Source organism: Rhea americana, unplaced genomic scaffold, assembly GCF_003343005.1.
Source record: "Rhea americana isolate MKP2758 unplaced genomic scaffold, rheAme1 scaffold_138, whole genome shotgun sequence".
Taxonomy (NCBI): Eukaryota; Metazoa; Chordata; class Aves; order Rheiformes; family Rheidae; genus Rhea; species Rhea americana.
The window spans coordinates 591,359-611,370 of NW_028185461.1; the positions used below are offsets into that span (position 1 = coordinate 591,359).

Consider the following 20,012-nt stretch of genomic DNA (forward strand, 5'->3'; position numbering starts at 1 on the left):
CAAGCTCTAGCCCTCAAGCCACTGCAAGCTTGATGCACCTATTCGATGAGTCCTAGAATGTCAGAATGGCCAAAGCAGGTTAAGGAACTGGAAGTCAAGCTTCCCACAGAAGTGTGCAGTGGGATGGAAAATTTAACTCCAATAAAAAGAAATACTGATGCAGTACTTAATGAAGATGAACTTCCCCTGCCTTCCCACAATACAGATGATGCTATTATCACTCTGCACTAGGAAGGAAAGACATTCTGAATAAGGGGAAATTACAGGGCAGTTATGCTCATCAACTCTGGCAGTGTACAGTGACACGATATTGGCAAAATGCCTGAGAAAAGTCTGTAGAAAGTTAAGTACAGGACATAAAATAAGATGCGTAAAGGGAAAGAAGCCACTGGAAAATACTACTAGGGATGTCAGGCTTTCCAGCGTGCCAATGGCTCTACAACACTTCCACAAAAAAAAGAAATTGCGAATCAGAAAACATGGAAGTTTTACTTGCCTGGTGGCAGAGAAGCCRAGTGACTTGCTAAGTATTTTGGTCTCCCCATCTGTGAAAGCCAGACTATTTCACTTTTTTTTTAAGACTGCTTAAAAATCTACAAATGTAGCATTCTACAAGACCTGCAGGTTTTACTCGTGTGTGTCTAGGACAGAGAGAAGGACAGGCAATGAAGCCTTTTCTCTGCCCTCAGAATTTGGTCTGCAGTTGGAAACAAGCAGGTAATCCTCACCACCTTCTACTCCAGGCGCTTGGGAAAGTTTCCATCTTCAGAGAAGCAGCTGCCTATAGCTTATGCAACAGCTTACACAAAAATATTAAGAGTTTTGCTTTAGGCTTTATAATCATCTGAAAGACAAGACAAGTCAAATAAAACTGGTATTATTATTTGTACCTTCTGTTAAAAGGAGGGTTGAATATATTTGCAGTTTCATAGGTGTTTCAAGACTTCACTGCTAGGAGCAGCTTGGTACAGTGACACAGAAACGCTGCGGTACAGTACCTACAACCTTCAGAATCGCCAAAATGTAAGGATTTGGGAAAGCCACCCCCAACCAGAGGGATATGGGACACAGATCATATATTTTCCTAACAAGAAACCAATGTTTCACAGAGAATTAGTAAACATACTCATGCTTCCCACCTGTTTCCTATTTAGGGCAAAAGCAGCAACTAATACAACTTTTTTAACAATGGTTTATATAAGAGACTTATGAAACCAAGATTTCTAATTGAAATTATCTTTGCTTGTATGAGGCAGGGGATCAAAATATGACAAGAGCACTACGCATAGTTTCTCCCAGCTGTGCAAGCCATTTCTTAACAATCTTAAGATTAATAAACAAAGACACATTTTAGACATTTCATATTCCTCCTGAATTCAGTCAGAACACATRCACAAGGCAAACATGAGCAAGCCATGCTCTTACTTCACTCTCAGTTGGAATGGAGCTCCCAAACAGTACTTTATGTTACCTAATGGTTAACAGGGAAACCCCCTCACTAAGAGCACACAGATGGAGAAATACAAGATAAAAAAAAAAAAAAATAGGTCCAAGAAGAAGCCGAATTAAGCCTATCATTTATTAGCAAGTAAAAGGGCATTTACCTTCTCGGTGGTTAAGTACAACGCAACCCAAGGATAAACCATATGGCTCAAGTCTTTGTGCAAGGGAGAAAACTGGCAGGACTCCAAGGCTCTAATTGAACTATTACCATATTGTAAGAAATGAAAAAGTCAGAAAGACTGGAGGATCTGCTCTCCTAGGGACAGTTTATGTCATGTGATCAATTAAGCGGGTAACAAAGCATATTTTACGTGAGAGCAACTCCACCATTTGGATACTGGCTCAGTTTAAAGAAAATAGGTACTTTCTATCTCAATATTGCATTTAATTCAGTCCTACAGTCAATGCCATGAAATCCTCAAAATCCAAGTCATCTGTAGCAAACAATACAATGCTTCTCCTTTAATCACTGGCTCAAGTCTTTTCCATTTAGCTAATCATGAAAGAAACAGAGTAGGAACACTCAAATGAAACCCAGCAACAAATAAATGATTACCAAAAAAAAAACGTGTTGTTAGCATATGATCACTGGAAAATGCGGTATAATATTAACTACATACAAATAACCACCAATCACCAYTCTCTTTCAAAGGCAGGCCTGATTAAAATATACTAAGCATTGTACTTATACAATATAGCATTGTACTTATACAAGAGGGTATGCAGTATAACAAAGAAAAATAACTAGTTCACAAATAGAATGCGTAAGAGTTGCTGATACATAAACGCGTACAGTAGTGTCTTGCTACTATACGGGGAAAACAGTGCAGTTCTCTAAGGACTAAAAATCACAATCTTAAATTAAAATGATGGAAAATGAGCATCCAGGGGATCTTTTTCTTACCATTCTGTTCATCCAGCTCATTCCCAATTTCTTGCCCCATTTGCTTTTGCCGGGATATGATTGAAGAAAGAGCATCAAGCCCAGCATCTTGTTCTGCAACAGAAAAACAAGATCAATTAAAAAAATTGCTACATATCATGAAGAATGTAAAAGCAAAGAAGAAGATCTAGTCTGTGCTTAAAGAGTTAAAATATATCAAGAAAAAGACATCAAAACAACATGAAAATTAATTCTTATGGCAACAGCATTACTAAAATAATGTGAATGATGAGTAATTAATTTGTCTGCTCTAGCTGGGACATTTAGCTGAAGGATCCCAAAAAAATCCAAGAATYCAACATCCAGCTATTACTCAATCATAAATGCAGGAGATTTTCTGGCACAGACATACAGACCCCTGATTAGCCCTTTTAAATTTTCCAAGAAACTTTTAACATGAATAAAAGACAAACAGGTGATGCAAACACCAAAGAATTCAGATACATTTTTAAGGCTGCAAAAGGATAGAGCGCACAGAAGAGAGCCTGAAATACAGGGGACATAGTAAGRGCAGCTAAAGTTTGAAGTGTTCCCATCATTTCTGCAGACACTTTTACTATGACCCAYCTAATCTCTGCTCTTCCAGCTTGCAAGTCCTGCACAGGCCTTAGTAAGTGCCTTTACCAGAAAGTGCAGCTCTTCTTGTCCAAACAGGTAAAGAAGTAGAATAAGAGATGCTGTAGACTAGATTGTCAGTGGTTTGAAAAACTGAAAAGCAGCAACGTTGCACAGGGCTAGACTGTGTGAGRAGCCAGGTGGCTACAGCCAGAAAGCCAAAAATTGTATGGAATGGCCAGAACCTGCTTCCCTTCAACAAGATGAAGGTCCAGTCCCTGGACCTGGAGGGTGCTCCAGGACCATCAAAGTAGAGTTGACACCATTCTCCTGGACCACAGCTCTAAACATTCTTTCACACACAAATTAAAGAAAGCCTTCCCTGGAGACCCGTTTCATTTGATCACTTCCAGTACTTAAGCTACTCMGAACCATTTACCTCACCTACCACCTGATGTGATCAGGCTGAGGTTTTTCAACACACCTGAAGTTAGGGAATTCTTATCTAATTCCAGTTCAGCAATACCTTTAATGTTTACCTGGTTTGAAGCAGTGTAGTGATACCACTAAACTCAGTTCAACTAATGAGATCTCTGCTGCAGACCAAAACCACTAACACAGTCAAAATCAAGGATGTCCTCTAAGGTTTTGCATGTTTAAAGTCAAACTATGCCCAAGAACTACTCAGTCAGSAGCAATAGCCCATTTCTTCCTGACACATTCAGCTTCACTAAAATGGAGACAAAAGGTAATCGCTGAATTACTTGCACCTAAGTGGAAAGAAAMCTGATAAATTTATACATTCAGAAACAAGATCTATTAGCTGTTTCAGTGGTTTCTCCTCCCCTACCATAGTGTAAACAAAGTAAAAAAAAAATATTACTTCAATTGGAATGGAGACATTTTTGAAAAGCTGCTTTAAGAACATACCTCTAGATAAGAAGATTGCAAGCACAACAGAGCTCTTTCAAATACCAAAAAACCCACCTGGAACTTGACATCTCCCTCCAGGTAATACAACTTTAGTACAGCTTATTGCACTGACTTTCTAAAAAAGATTCTCACTGAGTCTTACCAATGGGCATGTAAAATAAAAATGCTCTTTTACCTTGTATGATCCTTTGCTGCTGCTGCTTGATATCATCAAAGCCAAGCCCTCTGGTTTCCTCAGATTCTTCCAGGAGCCATGGGTTGGTTACACCTCGTTTAACCCCTCCAGTCATTAGGCTAGACCTGAAAATAAATTTATTATATTTTCAAGCTTTAAACATGAAACTCGCCCGTTTTGTACTCTGTGCTTCCATGACTATCTGACAATGACAGAACTGTACGTATTTGCCTTAACTCCATGCAATTCTCCACAATTATAGCAGAAATTAGCGAAAAAAACTAATTATCTCCAGTAACAAAATCTGCAGGTTCCAAAACATTGCCTAGAAGCAGTAAAGCAGAGAGAGTAGCAATTTTGCAGTGAAAAATCAACCTGGTARAATACACAGGACGCTTTTTATAATATGCTCACTTTACATATTGTTTGCACGTAGGACAAAGCATTCCAAGTTGTTATACAGAAAAGAGGGTTTCTAAAAATACACATATTCTTCATGCATTTGCTTTGTGATCATGACAAACTTCTAAAAACATTGATGTACAGCCTGACAACTTCCAACAGTATAAGGAGTTCAACATATTAGTACAGATACAGCTCAGATGAGCATATCAGTTTCTTTTTTCTTTTCTAGTTGGGTCAGAATTGCATTTCACAAATGGGAGATGCAAGTCRCACAGATACTCTTCCGTCTTTCCTGGTTTGGCATAGATGTGAACGAGAAGTCAGATACACACTCTTAAATGTAAAAATAATCAAGTTACAGGTTTTCTCCTAAAAGAATTATGACTTAAGGTTGTTAGCATTAGAGACACTTCCCTGGTTACAATGGAAAACATGTTTTTCATGTCCAAGGGACATAAATTTAAGTAGTAAAATGAAATGCCACTTAAATATTTTTCTCAGTACCAGATTTCTGGTCCTCTCCTTTCAGCTTCTCATTGTTCTTTTGCTACATTTTACGATAGACTGCAAWCCACTTGGACCCAAAGCTGCAACTTAGATTTGGGGTGTCTCTGACAAGATTGCTCTCTCAAGAGCAGCACAGAAGTAAGGGCGTTTGCTTTCCGCTTTGTTTTCTTAAACTCCTTATTTTATTCCCATTTTTATCCCTCCTCTTTCTCAAAACASTTCTCCAAACAAAATAAGAACAGATCACATTTTCAGTATTTCTCAAAAAATTCTCATAAATTTATTACACTGAGATTTCCCCCCTTTTTATTTTTTTCTAATTAAATTGACTCCAGGTCTCGTGATAGATACTGAAATGCTGTATGGTGCAAACATACACTTGAAATCATTTTGTGGTCAAGCCCCTATATCAAAAAAGCTAATTAGGCACAAATATCAGTACAGAGAGGAGAGGTTAAATACACGCTTTCTATAAATAGTTTTCCTGCAGAACTCTAGAAGAATGACTAAAGTTTTATGCCAAATGTATTTAAGCAAAATCCAGAACTCAGGTCTACGAGTTTCTTAAAGAGTTATGGTGAACGAGAGACATCTCCTGGCCATGAAATGAATCACCACTACTGAAAAATAATCTCATATCTCTGCCACATGAAACTTTGGGTTGTCCATAAATTAGAGACACGTACGCCCTTATTTGTGCCCACTGCACTGCATACTTCATACTACATTCATGGACACTTAAATTTAAGAACATTTAATTTGTTCCCACTTAAACATCAAGATAACTGTTCACCTGTCCTTCAAAGTAATGGATTTGTCAGGATCAGAAAATTAACTTTGTTCCTGCAGGACCAAAAGTTGTTCACTGCAACTCACAAAAACTAACTTTAACAGTAATCATGTTGGAACATTATTCAAGAGCAGAACCCAAACTGCTTCACTGTGCCAACAACCAGCTGGCTTTCATGAGCAACATCTGAAACGGAGTAGCTGGAGTATTTCTCTATTTCATCCCCTTGCACCTCTATTAAAATGTACATATACTCTTGAGTAAGGAGATCAGGTTTGATTGGACAGAGGTTTGCAATCCTGAAACACAATTTTACATGTTACCTAGATTTCTTCATTGCTTTGGGGGGTATTAAATACACTCTCATATTTTCTGGTCTCATGTTCACTGCTACCAGATTCACAAATCTAAACATAATGGAAGCAATACACTTTGAGGATATAAAGACTATTACAGTCCACTCAATTGAGCAGTTCATTTAGAATATTCACAAAATCTAGGGTTAACATCGTTTGACAAAATTACTTAAATAAAGCAGAAGGAATGTAAGGCTCTTTGCTAGCTAACAAGAATGCAACTCYTTAACTATTTCTGCCTTTAAAAAAGCCAAGGCAAGCAAATTTGAGATAATTTGCCCCATTCCCTCTCTCTTAATAACCTGCCCTATTCTTCTAGGTTGGGTCATGACAACTGGTCTGCTTGTTACAATAATCTTTTTGACATGTTTGGTAACTACCTTCCCACACAACACAGCATAACTTCCTACTTCCTCTGATCTTACCATGTTTCGCTTTGGTGGTGTGAAGATTAAAGCTTATCCAATTAGCCACCCACTGCCTCCGCCAAGTTAATCACGTAAATCTTTGAATCCGTCACAGAGCAGTGGAGTGTGCGGATAGCTTTTGATTATAGGAGCAGATTTAACTAATTACAGGGCTTAGCAGTGTGCCCAAGTATAAAAGATGATGGGGTTTAAAATCAGGGAGCTATGTCATTGCTTAACAAGTAAAGGCTTATCTTTTCGAAGGCATTGTTTCACTGATAATTCTTATAAAACTTCCCAAGTAACTTAGATTAGTCAACCAGTGCTTACTTTAGACCAAGGCCACACATCAAGGCTTATAGCTTTAGAAGAATGATCAGCAAGACTGAATCTTAAACAAAACCTGGGTCATATGACAACTGGTTGCCTGATCACTTGAACATTCCCTTAACGATACAGTTATACAGTAGGTTTCTTTGAAGTGCTTGGAGCACCTCATCTTAACTTCACAGGTCAATCTCCAAGGCAGTAAGTAGCGCAGAAATGGAGGTATTCTCTCACTTATGATTTAATTGCTCACACCGGCAGGCAAAGGATTTTAGGAAGCTCTGAACCAGTAAATAAAACAACGAATATTATTTTACCATACAAAGCGCTCTCTTCCCTCAAAACCAGAAGAAAGCACATGAGCACAAGAGCTTCCACGAGCCYACCAGGTACCTTCCCAGGTGTGGAGACTTCCCACTAGAAGCATTCCTGATGTGAGGCCTAGAGAAAAAGACAACACTCCTCGGAGCTGGCAGGCCATTTTCCTCGCTCCACCAACACAAGAACTAAGAAAGCACACATCTTGCATTCAGAAAAAATGCTATGTTGYTCTTGATGCCATTCATCTGTGGCTCAGTTATCTAGTCCTGCTGGTTTTAGTGAAGGYAAACTACAGATGAGCTACACACACAAGTTACCGCACGGTATGCTAGACAGCAGATTTACACCGCATCAGCCACTCCGTACCACGTGCAGGCCCCCTGATTCCTGCTCACAAGACAGACAGAGCAGCTTCCACACTTCCACTGCAAACAAGCAGCWCTGCAATTACCTTGTGCTTACACAGGACAGCTCTTGCCTGTCGACATTCAGCACAAAGCAAGCAACACRCTAGAAATATGTTTGCACAGTTGTATCAGCACACTTATATTGGAAGCAAGTCCACTCAAAGAGCTGAGAGTCTGGATGGTGCAGCTGTAGCAATAAACTATATACAGAAGGTACTCCTACACCACAGTGTCTCCAGAGAGGTTATCTTGGTAACAGTGTTTACACTCACGTTTTGCTTCATGGCAGCCTCACTTTTCTATGCAAAACCCAAAATACACACTWCAATAAACATTTCTTTCAGAGCAATAACTACTTATTTGGATATTAAATAGTATCATCATCTTTCTGTGTCATCCCTTACTTTCTTACATAAGGCTGGGCGAAGCACAATACTAAAGATATTATTAAATGGTTCACAGAATCTACATTAAAACAAAGACTCACCCTACAGTCCACTTGCTGTCCTCAGGAATGAGAGAATTATAAAGGAAAGGAGAATTCTTTATAAAAAGAAATTACATATTATGCAATCACATCCAGAGGAAAGGACGAGAAGACAAACCTAACTCTTGTGAGACCCCATTTGTTCTGCTCTCAGAGTGATCTACAGCTACTGTAGGGACAAGGCGTAGTACTAAGTTCACGCCTAAGCCTCTGCTCCCTGAATAGTGGTTCAAATCTCTCCGACCACAACATAAAAAAAGAACATTAGCCTCTAAGCACAGCACACTTGGCATTTATTCCCATTACAGACACAGCACATTTTATTAGGATTCAGTAAGACCTTACCAAAGTAATATGGTAACAGTGCTGGATACAAGAACAATTTTAGGCAAGAAACTTCCTAGTAATTTTGAGCAAAATGAGGAGGTAAAACATAAAGYAAGTAGTTCAGCCTTGAAAACTGCCCTCCTACTGACATTTTTTCCTGAGGCCAATGAGCATTAATCATTAATAACAAGCATGCAGGCACAATCTGAAGCAAAAAGCCTAAAAATTAAGGGGGTTGACTTACTTTTCTCTATTGTGTTTAAATTCTGGATCTTTGCTGTTCCTTACAATGTAAGTATATACAATTTTCCCACAACCACAGTCCTCACTTCAGAGAGGTGATCAGAGAACCTATAGTATATTCTAAAAGAAGAGAGATGCAAACTTGCCTCTTAAACACAGATCAAAGCGAGTAAAGACTCCACCACCATCCTGAAACCTCCCTTAAATTTCAGGTGAGCACAGTTTCAGCTATTGCAGTAAACTGGAAGGTCACTGTACACTGCCGAAAGCTGCTTGCGTGACAGTACGCTCCTGTCTACGGACGCTATATAACCTACAGAGGGCTCCTAGATGAAGTGTTATGAAGATGGTATGAGATGGTCTAAATACACAGACACAACTTAGTAGATGCAAGGAGGGTGTTGAGCCAATCACAACCACACTGTCTCCTCACTACACAGCCAAAGACGCACTAAGCCTGGAAATCCTGCCCCAGGCCCTAGATTTGACCCTATGACTCACACCTCAGACATTCTCAAGCACGGGCTTCTGGATGGACAACCTACCTCTTCTTGCAGCCTTATTAGAAGCTATTGYTGTCGATCTTCTAGCCACAACGCTAATCACATCTGGTATTAGAACACTGCAGCTAGGAACGTTTCTAGCAATAACTGCTGGTAAGGTAGGGAAGCAAAGAGTGTTTTAAAGGCACCTAAAAACTTCAGTATTTTCAGCCTCCTTTTTTTTTTTTTTTTTTTTTTTTTCCAGAGAGCATTTGCTCCTCCATAAACAAGAACCAGGTTAACAAAAGTATTTAAGCACCTAATGGCTTATTGCTTTAAGTCAGGCATCCAAATGCCTATTTGGATTACATCTAATAGAAAAGTATTTAAGTGTGGGTTAGCATTTATTCTGTTTAAAAACAGAATATGGATACTTCTAAAAGATAGCTAAGATGCTTATTACTTGAGGTGTTTTGTGTCCCACAGCTATTAATAGCTTTTCTCTGTGTTTTGTGGAACAAAAAGAGAAGTTAAGGAAAGCATGTCAAAGTACACAGAATTTACTTATTCACTAGCGATCTACATGTATATCTACATATTGACAATCCAGTCTGAAAGGAGAGAGACTCTCAATTTATTTGCCTCTGCAAAGGTTTAAAGACTCACAAAAGCCTGATATCATGTGTGATTTCAGAAAGTCAGTATTTCCAGTTGCTTTTTCTACTTTTCCCTTTCAAATGGTATGAAGAACTGGGACCTCTGCTCCATTAACRTCTGTGTTACATAAAACGCATAGATCTCTTTACAAGGAGAAACGAGGAGAGAAGATACTGTAATTACCTATTGAAAACCAATTAAAGAAAATTTAAGTGACTCTATTCAGAGTCATGTAAACAGCACAATCTTTCCCCTGGAAAATTCCAGTTGCATCTTAATTAAGTCCGACAACGCCGGAAGGTAAACTAATGCTATACTAAAGTAATGTAGTGTCTTGCCCTGTGTTCTGGCCCAAGTTGTCACTTAGGATAAATATTAAGAGCATTAAGGCAACTGTACTTCACAATCAGAAATAGCTTTACAGCAGTTTTCAAAGGATGTAAAACTCACTGAATGGTGACCAAATATAAACGAAGATTAATTCTAGTGAAACCTTCACAATTATAGGCCATGAGGACAATAAATATGTGATCAGTGGTGCAAGAAGGTTAATGAAAGGAATGACTGCTGGAAAGAAAAAGACTTCTGAAAATTTGTGCTGTCACATCAGAGGTGGATTAGATACAGAAAACCAATACAGAAAGAGAGAAAAGTGTCACTGCTAGAACTTAATCAAACATCATGTGCTGACTTTTCTGTGCAGTGGGTAAATCTGACTTTCAGACTTCAGACACACTGAAAAGTGGTCTTTGCAATCTACTAAATTCCAAAGCAGGTTGTTCCAGAAATCTGCAATAATTCTAGAGAAACCTAGTGCTGTACAAACCATACCAGAAACTGTTGTCTTCTGTCCTTACAAACAAAACGGCAGGCAGCAAAGACGTGAACTCCTTCCTTACTGACATCCATAAAGGCCAGTTTCAAGCAAGAAACACGGATTTAGCTTTCTGGCCCAACTTTCAGGCCTTRGCCTGAAACATCTCCGATGTTATCTTGGGTTGGAAAATACTGTTTTCCCTGATCATTTCTAATGAGCTTGAAATTATCATTGGATTTTGATATTTTCCTCCCTTCTGCCTCAGCTCCTCCATGTCAGGGCAACTCTAGGCTAAATCCTTGCTTCTGCCGGTCCCACAGTAGTCACATGCCAACACCGTCYTGCTAAACCATAGATGGAGTACTCTTATTGCATGGCCACATTTCAGAAGATTAGATTAGTTTATGCACTGACTAGAGCAGGTAACRTAAGAGTCTTCTCACATCATCAGTCTCTCGAGAAATTTTGCCTACTTGCTATTTTACATGTTTCAGGTCACTCAGTGATAGATGTAAAAGCGAGCACTTTAATAGGTTAACTGGATTTACACTRCATTCCAGAAAATGCCAAAACCATAAAACAATTAATGGATTAGATACAAGTCTATAGTGGGTGTTGCATTGACAATATTCAGTTACTCAAAGATTATGAACTGCAAGGGGAAATATTTGCTCTGGCTGTATCAGATACCCCACTGGAGAACAAAAGYAAGTAGAAACAACTTATCAGCCGAGTAGGCTGCAGCTCTGACAGATCCAATATGCCACCAGCAAAAAGAGATGTACTGTCCCTATCCCAATCTCTCTCTACCATCTTACTGAAGAGATCTTGGTAAAATATGACCACACACTTTTTGCTGGAAAAAGATACAAAACAGTATAGAAAATTATCAGTGTGACTTTGAGCTAATCCTATATCTGCTCCAAAATGCAGAAAGTAAAAAGGCTAGGTAAAAAATCTTATTTTTAACAGTAACACCACTTTCATCAATAGCTGTTTTTTACCCTGCCAAAGCAGGAAAACCATCTCTGCCTTTTTCAAGCACAYGTGTCTTAAAAGGGACTGGTTCTCAGAGCACATAAGAAACAGGCTCACTTTTTTCCTCAAAAGCGTAAGAGTTTTATAAGTGAATGAAGGTTTGTTCTGTCCTAAGATTAGGGCCGATGCACTGTAAACCTTCCCAAAAGGGTTCTCACACTCTCCTTCATACAGGTAACTTTGCATGTACATGTATAAAATACAAAGCTGTATAATCCCTACCAAAATGGTCCAACAAAAATAGCGCATTTAAAAATGCCTGCCATTTAGAAGTACAAATTAGAAACTGGAACACATTTCTACCATGTGACTTTGTTGCAGAAGCACAGTTATATGCTTCTGCACCAGCTCTTGCTATACCGCAAATCAGGCRAGGAAGCTCTGCTCAGTCACATCCTATGACCCAGACCACACATGCAGCAGCGTGCATGGCTTACAGGGCAGAGCGCAACCCCTGATGTGACCCACAACCTGCTTAAGATGTCCGTGTCTGTGCTTGTTGTGTTAAAATCTTCCACATATCTTTATATATGTATGAGTTATTTGGGCCCGTGCACTTTAACTTGATATGTTTGTTTGTATATGTATGTATATACACACACACACGTATGGATATGTATATATACACATGCATGCACAATTTTCTAGAGAAATACATTCACCAGAGAGAGAGAGAGAGAGAGAGAGAGAAAAAGTGCACATGTGCACATGCACTCACAAGTGCTTTTAAATCAGAATTTTACCAATTCCAGGTACAGTCAAGAGCAGTTTCACTGACTATGGAAATACAAGGAGCTCTGCAATGACCCAGAGGCTGCAGCTCCCCCTCTCTTCTGCACCATTTTGAAGGACAGAAGATTAACAGAATCTGCAATGGAAAAGTTAGGGAGAGTAAATGCAATTATCTGCACTGGAATTTAGCCAAAACGTTAACTCTCTTAAGTACAACAGTATTTAGTGACCTACCGAGGGTCAGAGTACAGGTAAGTCAGACTCTTCTGTAGTAGCACTTTTAACTCTTTGCATGAATGTTGGTAATAGAGATCACAGTGCATCAGCCAGCGAATCATGAGGATGCTTCTGAAGCTGTTCCTAGACATRTATCATTTCAATTCTGAAGTATCACAGCCCTAATCCTACTCTAAGATGGCAAATCTACCATCTGTTTGCTTGCAGAGAAAGAAAACAGCTTCATTTTGTTGTCAGCTAGGAATAAAGCTTATTTACTGCTACCCTTTTTCTCTTCTTCCTCCCTAGTAACTAACTCATTGGTCACTTTAAACAAGCCTGATAGAAAAACAAGTCTCAGAGAAAACCAACTTTCACGATGGAAATGAAGAGGCAAAAAAGACAGGGCCTAGTTAGCAGAACTCAGCCTTCAGACTATCTGCCTGCCCAGCATGTTGTATAGCTCCAGGCTGAACCCAGAACACGCTTTTTCTTGACCAGTGGGAATAACACTGGGAACACAGAGGTGAAAGCAGAGAAACAGAAGGGAACCTGAATTATACTATTTAAGTTGGAAAAGAAAACAGAAGTTTAATAAATCCACAGGAGTCACTCAGTTCTGCTGCTCACCAAACAAGCATTTTTAACTTGGTATCTAAGACAGACATAAAAGCTCTTAGATGTGAAGTACCTGCAAGGATTTTCTTAGAAAGTTGCATACATGCTTATGGAGAAACTAAAGCTACCTAAAATTCAGAGGTATGCCAAAGGTAGCAAATGCCCACAAAGAGAATTCCCTAGGAAAARTCCAGTACTGATTTAACTGGAAATGGATAAATTTCAAAAGGCTGTTGACAAATCACTAGTAACATCTATATTACAAGGCATCTTATAAACAGCTCTTTATTACTTTAAAAACTTATGCTTAAGGTGCTTGGATGTGGTGGATACCACACCTCTGTGACTCCCACTACATCCAACTTAAGGACTGCTTACAATTTATTAAAGTAACTTGGGCAAGAGGTTTGAATCTCACACTTCAAGGAACAGATCTCTCTTTCTTTCTAATTCATTAGAGACCAACAGGGATGGATTACTTCTAAAAACAAATATGAGATGACAAATGCAACTCTGAAGGAGTTAGAAAGGGACCATGTAAGAAGGAACTGCATGAAGAGAGGACAACATTTAGGCTATTAACTGTTAACAAAAACCCATTAGTCTGATTCAGGAGTAGACTCTACTAGATCACAAAGTCAACCATTACCACTTTCAAGCAACTCTCCATTCCTTTGTGTCTTCTCCAGCCTTGGAGGATATGTATGATGTTGTCATTAAAAAAGGCACAAGATTTCTAAAAGAATAAAATGGCACTTTGCTGTATGCAGAGGTATATGAATTATATGGACGCATTCAGCATTATCTTCAGGTATATTCAAAGCACAAATCACACCGTTCATTTAAAGTGACAGTGTAATACCTTATCACATCTGGTTCTGTGCCTTCATTCTTGTAAGATGCCTGAAGTTGCCTCTGTCGTGTGAGAAGGTCGTCCACCAAGTTCTGTCTCCTGTCCCCCTCCAGCTGTGTGCTGGTGGCACTTGGTTAAGGTCCAAACTTAAAAATAGACTTTAATTATTTTGTATTCTTAAAAAAAGTCAGATCTGGTCATCAAGATAACCAGAATCATTATTTTAATTCAAGAAAAGGATACAATACCTAATATAATAATAATATTCTTAATATTAATATATACATCCTTAATATTAATATTATTCTTAATAATATCCTTAATATTCTAAACATGTTTCTACAGTTTGGAAAAAGGTTTCATAAACAGTGATCTTCATGATCTCAAACTAATGAGAAAACTGGGACAGTATATACTACTAAATGAGTGCAAGAATTCAAAATAGTAACCACCTAATCCAACACGATAATTCTTTCATGTAGTACTAAAAACTACTACGCAGATGATCTATTCTATAACACCGACAACGTACAATACTAGTGCATGGGTTAAGCTTACGGAAGGAATGAGTTTTCTTAAAAGAGCTCTATCCTGCACAGGCTTATAACTATTACTATGATATAAACCACGCTGCCCCAAAGCAGGATGGAGCTGTTGATATCAGCAGGGTACTTCACATCTTATTTCACTGGAACTGAGGCTCATTACACAGACCATGCAGTAGTTCTCAGCAAAGGTGATGAGAAAGCAACSAAAAATTTACTTCAAGCATGTTCCCATCTATAGTTTATCATCAGGATTCCTTTGTAGCAGCTGAAGCAGAAGGGAAAAAAAAACCCATTCAGTGTCTCAGGAAGACAAGTAGTTCTGGAGTACTGTCACTTTGACAGTGGCAGATGTGTTCGCTTTTTCAATTAATCTCAGTGACAGACATTTTGAAAGACTATCCTCTTCCTAGTACTTTTAAGAAGATTATGTAACAGCCATACTGATTTGTGTATGTTTTCTAATATAGCAGTAGCATTCATTTGCTCTAAGGCATTTACTTGAAAGGGAAGTTTTACCCGATGTCCTCAGCAGAGCATTCAGAAGGTTTAAGCTTAGAAAAGATTTCTGCTACAATAAGCTTGAAAGTAATCATCCATTCATTAAATCAGTTTGCTGCTGGATACCTCTCTATAGGGAGATGGACATGCTTCTCGCAGAGTCCTTAGGCCTGACTAACCTAGCATGTACAGAGAGCAGCAAATCCATGTAAGGCCCTCGGGTAATATTTCTAGAAGAAAAACCTGTAATTTCTTTTAAAAGTATACCAAGATGCCTTTGAGGATGCAGTTCCTCTGCTCCTTAAGCCAGTATACATCAGAAGCGCCACATGCCTGCCCATTTAATGTGGCTTCAGCCTTCCTTCTTGCAAGTACTAGCAAGCACTAGCACTCTGGCAGTCAGYGAACAAGCCAAGAGAAAATAAGAAAGTCAGCTCATTTTCTTCTAGAAGAGTGAACTGAGACAGCTCCCAAGCCAGCTACTCAATCACCAGTGCCAGCACAGTCCATGGGCAGGACAACAGCAGCTCTGTCTGAGATTAGCCAGACCATTTTATTAAGCTTCTGTGACAAGCATGTAACCAAAATAAGTCTCAAACCCACAATACCAGAGCTGTTTAGGTTACCAACCCTTCCTATAATATAGCTGCAATAAAAATATCAAACACAATCACAAAGTTCTATTGACAGAGTCTTCCAAAACGGGAAGGAGRGGAAATGGAGGAGGAAAGGAAAGAAAAAAAAGCCACAACTACACAGAATGCACAGTAAAACTTCTTTCCAATTATAGCATATTTTTCCACCCTCTCCTACAATATGGAAAGGTCAATGAGATAATGTTTACACAGATACATTTGGTGTGTTGATACAGCCCGAAGCAGCAAGTCCTTCAGATGATCAATCTTCTCTTTGAGATTCTGCAGCGATGATCTGATTAACACATTGAGCTGAAGGGGAAGAGAAAAGATTTTTTGTCAGTTACATTTGCATAAAAATTTCATGTTGCTTATATTGTCACCTACATGTAGTAACTTCAGCTACATTGGTGTGGAGGATTCCATTCTAAACCAAGAGAAGTCAGCTTCAGGGCCACCAAGGGAACAACACAGTTAACTGTTCTGGACTGCTTACAAAATARTTAAATAGTACTGGTTTCACAAACACAATTCTAACGCGTTAATGCTGTTTAATATGGAGAGCTTTCTTTCAAGTCTTTATAAACAGATTCCTTTATTTGGGCAAAATATTTCAGCACAGTTTTATATTTTCCAGGTAGTTTTCCAGTTCTTTCCTCTGATCTTTAATACAAATACAGGCGTCAGTTTTTTCTGCTACTAGCTTTCTTTCCCAGGTCCCATGATTACAGGGGTGGTTGTTACAGGTTCAAACCTCCACTGAACGTTTCTACACTTTAAAGATTCACAAGAAATTCAGGTTTATTTATTTTTTCTTTCAATACCATCTACAACACTCCACCTCTTCTTGCAGCTGAGCAGCACAAAGTTTACATGGGTCTGGTCTTACTAAAAGCATAGTTAAGCTATGCACATTCTTTTCTGCTCCAAGCATGCCTGAGGTCTGTGGGAATTCTCTTCCTCTTTCTCCCACTCTTTCCCAAATCAAGATGACATTATCCTCTATGTCGCTTTTTCCTTAAATTCCTTTCCATTCCTGTTATCTAGCACACACTACAAAAAACACCTTATAAAAGCAATTGACTATGCAAGTCATCCTAACTGGGATTTTATGTGCTTCTTGTAAACAAGATATTAGCCATGCTGTGGGTTATAATGATTAAAAACCTCAGGTGTCCCAAGTAATTAAACAGTAAGAAAGAAGGAATATTTGCTTTGACTCTCACTCCTCTGCTCCTGAAAACACAGAAGCAGCAGCCAGACAGCAAAGTCTTACTGAACAGTCACCCTGCTGCAAGCATCTTGCCCTTCAGTTAAATTGTATTTGATATTTGCATGGAGTTGGATGGAATGCTAAAAAAAATAAAATTAAATAAAAAATAAACTAAAAAAACAGAAAAAACATCTGGTAGCATCAAAAGTTTAAATCAATGAGACATGTTCTCCTACAATTGAGCGCTACTAGATACAGTGACAGAAAGAGATGCAACCCTGCTTAAGCACACAGCCAGAGCAGAGACCAGCCAAACACTAAAGTAACATTTTCAAAGCCATGATGGGGTTAAAATGCTATTAGGGAAGTTCAACCCATTGCATGCCCTCTAGCTAAGCATAATAAAAGGTCTTTTCATTTCGTATATACGTGTCCTGCACTCATGTTCAGTTAGAGAACATTGCATTTAATAAACCCAGTATAGCAAAGTAACACAAAAGATACATGCATCCGAGACAGTCATTTAGCAAACAGGTTCCCTCCGCTGCTCTGGCCAGAAATCGTGTTGCTGTAACAAAAGATTTCACTTCCGTTAAAATGCAGGGAAAAAAAAAATCAAACCAATGGAAGTTTTAAGATAGCTCAATAGAGTAGAGTTCACGGATGGTGAGCGCTAGCTGGAAATCTTTCCCTACAGGTTTCCTTTTTTTTTTTTTTTTTTTTTTTCCTTTTTTTTTTTTTTTTTTTTTTTTTTTTTAGCAATAACCAAGGAGAGTTTTTTTTAGCCATGCTAATGGCTAAATACTATAAAAAATAAAAACCTGTTTACATTCTTCCTACCAGGCAAATATTGTACAAAGACCTTTTCCTCTGTTAAAATGTTTGCTAATCATAGAATACACGATTGCTCAGCCACAGATTTCTCAACATGAGTTTCTGTTATGAAAACAGCTCTTTCATTGTTGGAAACTTGTTTATAGTAGAATCAAGCACTGCCAAATATTCATCTTTAACTGTTAATGGATTAACGGAAATTGCACTTGGAAAACACAGAGCATGGAACAAATGATTTTATGAAGAAATAAGTCAACTGTGTAATGTTTCCATAAAACATAACCTAGAAGACCTATGGTACAAGAAAGATTTCAAACAACAGTAATACAACCTTCTTTTTTCTGAATACATCACAAGCAACAATGATGCACAGCAGAGAACTTTGTCCTCTATAATTATAAAGGAATTAAGTAGTAACTTTTTTTTGTGGTTAGTCTTCTATTGCTTGAATATATCTGTACAATTGCAAATACCTGGTCATTTTGAAAGCAGAAGCTTTAATGATTGCTTCAAAATGCTCCCTCCATTTTTAATTTTAAAGCTAAGAAAGGGTTTCTCCACGGTCACTTTAAAAATGCATACTTGGGCCTCCTGAAACCTCTTCTGAATTTATGCCAATTTTGAGTCATGCACTAAAAGCACTTATTTTTAAAAGCCTACATGGTTTTCTCCAATATTTCAAAAATGGCATTTTATTTTAAAAGCTATCAGAAATGAGACCAGCAAAGAAGATCCGTGAATCTCACATCATATGACAGCCCTCCTGTAACAGGCAGTCTACCAAATACATCACTCATTTTTAGTTATGCAAGTTATTGCAAAAGAACAACCTCTATATAAAGGAGTAATTCTTATAAAAGAATAACTTGCATGCATGTTCCACTTAATGCAGTCAAGAGAAAAGTTAATGTCATGACTCATGTGCAATCAAGTAGGCTTCTATGGTTTCCAAAGGAAAGGACTAGGCTTTTAGTTCTAACGACAGCAGCCTCTTGAGAATCCTTCTTTTTTCTTTTTACTTTACTTAATTTTTTAAACAGAAAGTGTGAAAAGGTGACAAACCTAGAAATACATGTGGAAGCACTAAAGTTCGCTTCTCATTCACACTAAACTCTGGTTTTTACTTTGTTAGAAATTTGGCAAAAACAAAAAAGTTGCAAAATTCATATTTGGCCTGTTTTACAGCCATTACAGAAAGGAAACAAGTTGACCTGCGGAGGTRGGAGGTGAGGATCTCTTCACTATGTACACAAAAACGAGTACACAGAAGCTGACATACGCATCACAACATGTCTTTGCTTTTCAGATGTCCAATTTGTTGCTGGCAGYGACAGCCTTGAGCAGTGAGCGGTGCATGCGCAACACTACCAAGGTTTTCCTCACTTCCCTTTCTGTAAAACCAGCAATATTCCATATGTAAAAGCTTTATTACTGTTAAATCCAAAAATACGTTCATGCATTAAAAAGCTGCCAAAAATTTAGAAATGATATTCTTGTCTTCTTTACAAGAATTTTAAAGAACATACTATTAGTACTAGGTTCCTACCAMTGAAGTAACTTTGAACCAGCTGTGCCCAAGCTCACAGCAATAATCACAGAGCGGCTGAGGTTGGAAGGGGCCTCTAGAGAGCATCTGGATAAACTCAGGCAGCCTCTTCCCCACACCAATATAGTTTGTGGAACATCATCTCCTTTYCCAAACTGCTCCCAACCATTTGATCTGACTAAAGCATTATCCTTCCAGGACAGTACTTGCTTCTTTTTTGGGGGGCCCAGAAAGGCAGGAAATGCAGGACTTAGGCATGGTTGTTTTTTTTTTTGCAAATCTAACATGCTGCTAGCACTCATAATACCTAAAGGTAAAACCTAACCAAAAATCCACAGTCTCAAAACTAGGCACTTTGGGAAGATCAATACCTTTGCTGTACTTTCCCCGTTCCTTTGGTACCGGTTACGCTCCTGGATTTTCTCAGCAACCTCTTGTGCAATCTGGCAAGTGCAATCATACAGCGAGAGCCTATGAACAAGAGTCAGGCGGCTAAGTACACCTCCCCGTCACTCCGCGCCACGGGCTCTTTTCGCCCACCTGCAATCTTTATTACTGCAGCTTCGCTTCTCCCCGCGCCGAAAGCGCGGCCGGAACCCCGCGAGGCCGCAGCGAGCCAGCTGCAAGGCAAGCTCCCCT

At 38.7% G+C, this 20,012-nt stretch overlaps 1 protein-coding gene across 1 annotated transcript in view; it reads right to left on the reverse strand.

Annotated features, from left to right (window-relative positions):
• Positions 1-20,012, reverse strand: part of STX8 (syntaxin 8) — a 109,107-nt gene that overhangs the window by 87,529 nt on the left and 1,566 nt on the right. The window contains exons 2-6 of the mRNA XM_085298343.1: positions 19,745-19,875; positions 15,998-16,092; positions 14,109-14,219; positions 4,110-4,234; positions 2,408-2,500 (exon numbers count right to left, since the gene is read on the reverse strand). Of these exons, the coding sequence (XP_085154469.1) occupies positions 2,408-2,500; positions 4,110-4,234; positions 14,109-14,219; positions 15,998-16,092; positions 19,745-19,875 (555 nt within the window). The remainder of the gene's footprint in view (positions 1-2,407; positions 2,501-4,109; positions 4,235-14,108; positions 14,220-15,997; positions 16,093-19,744; positions 19,876-20,012) is intronic.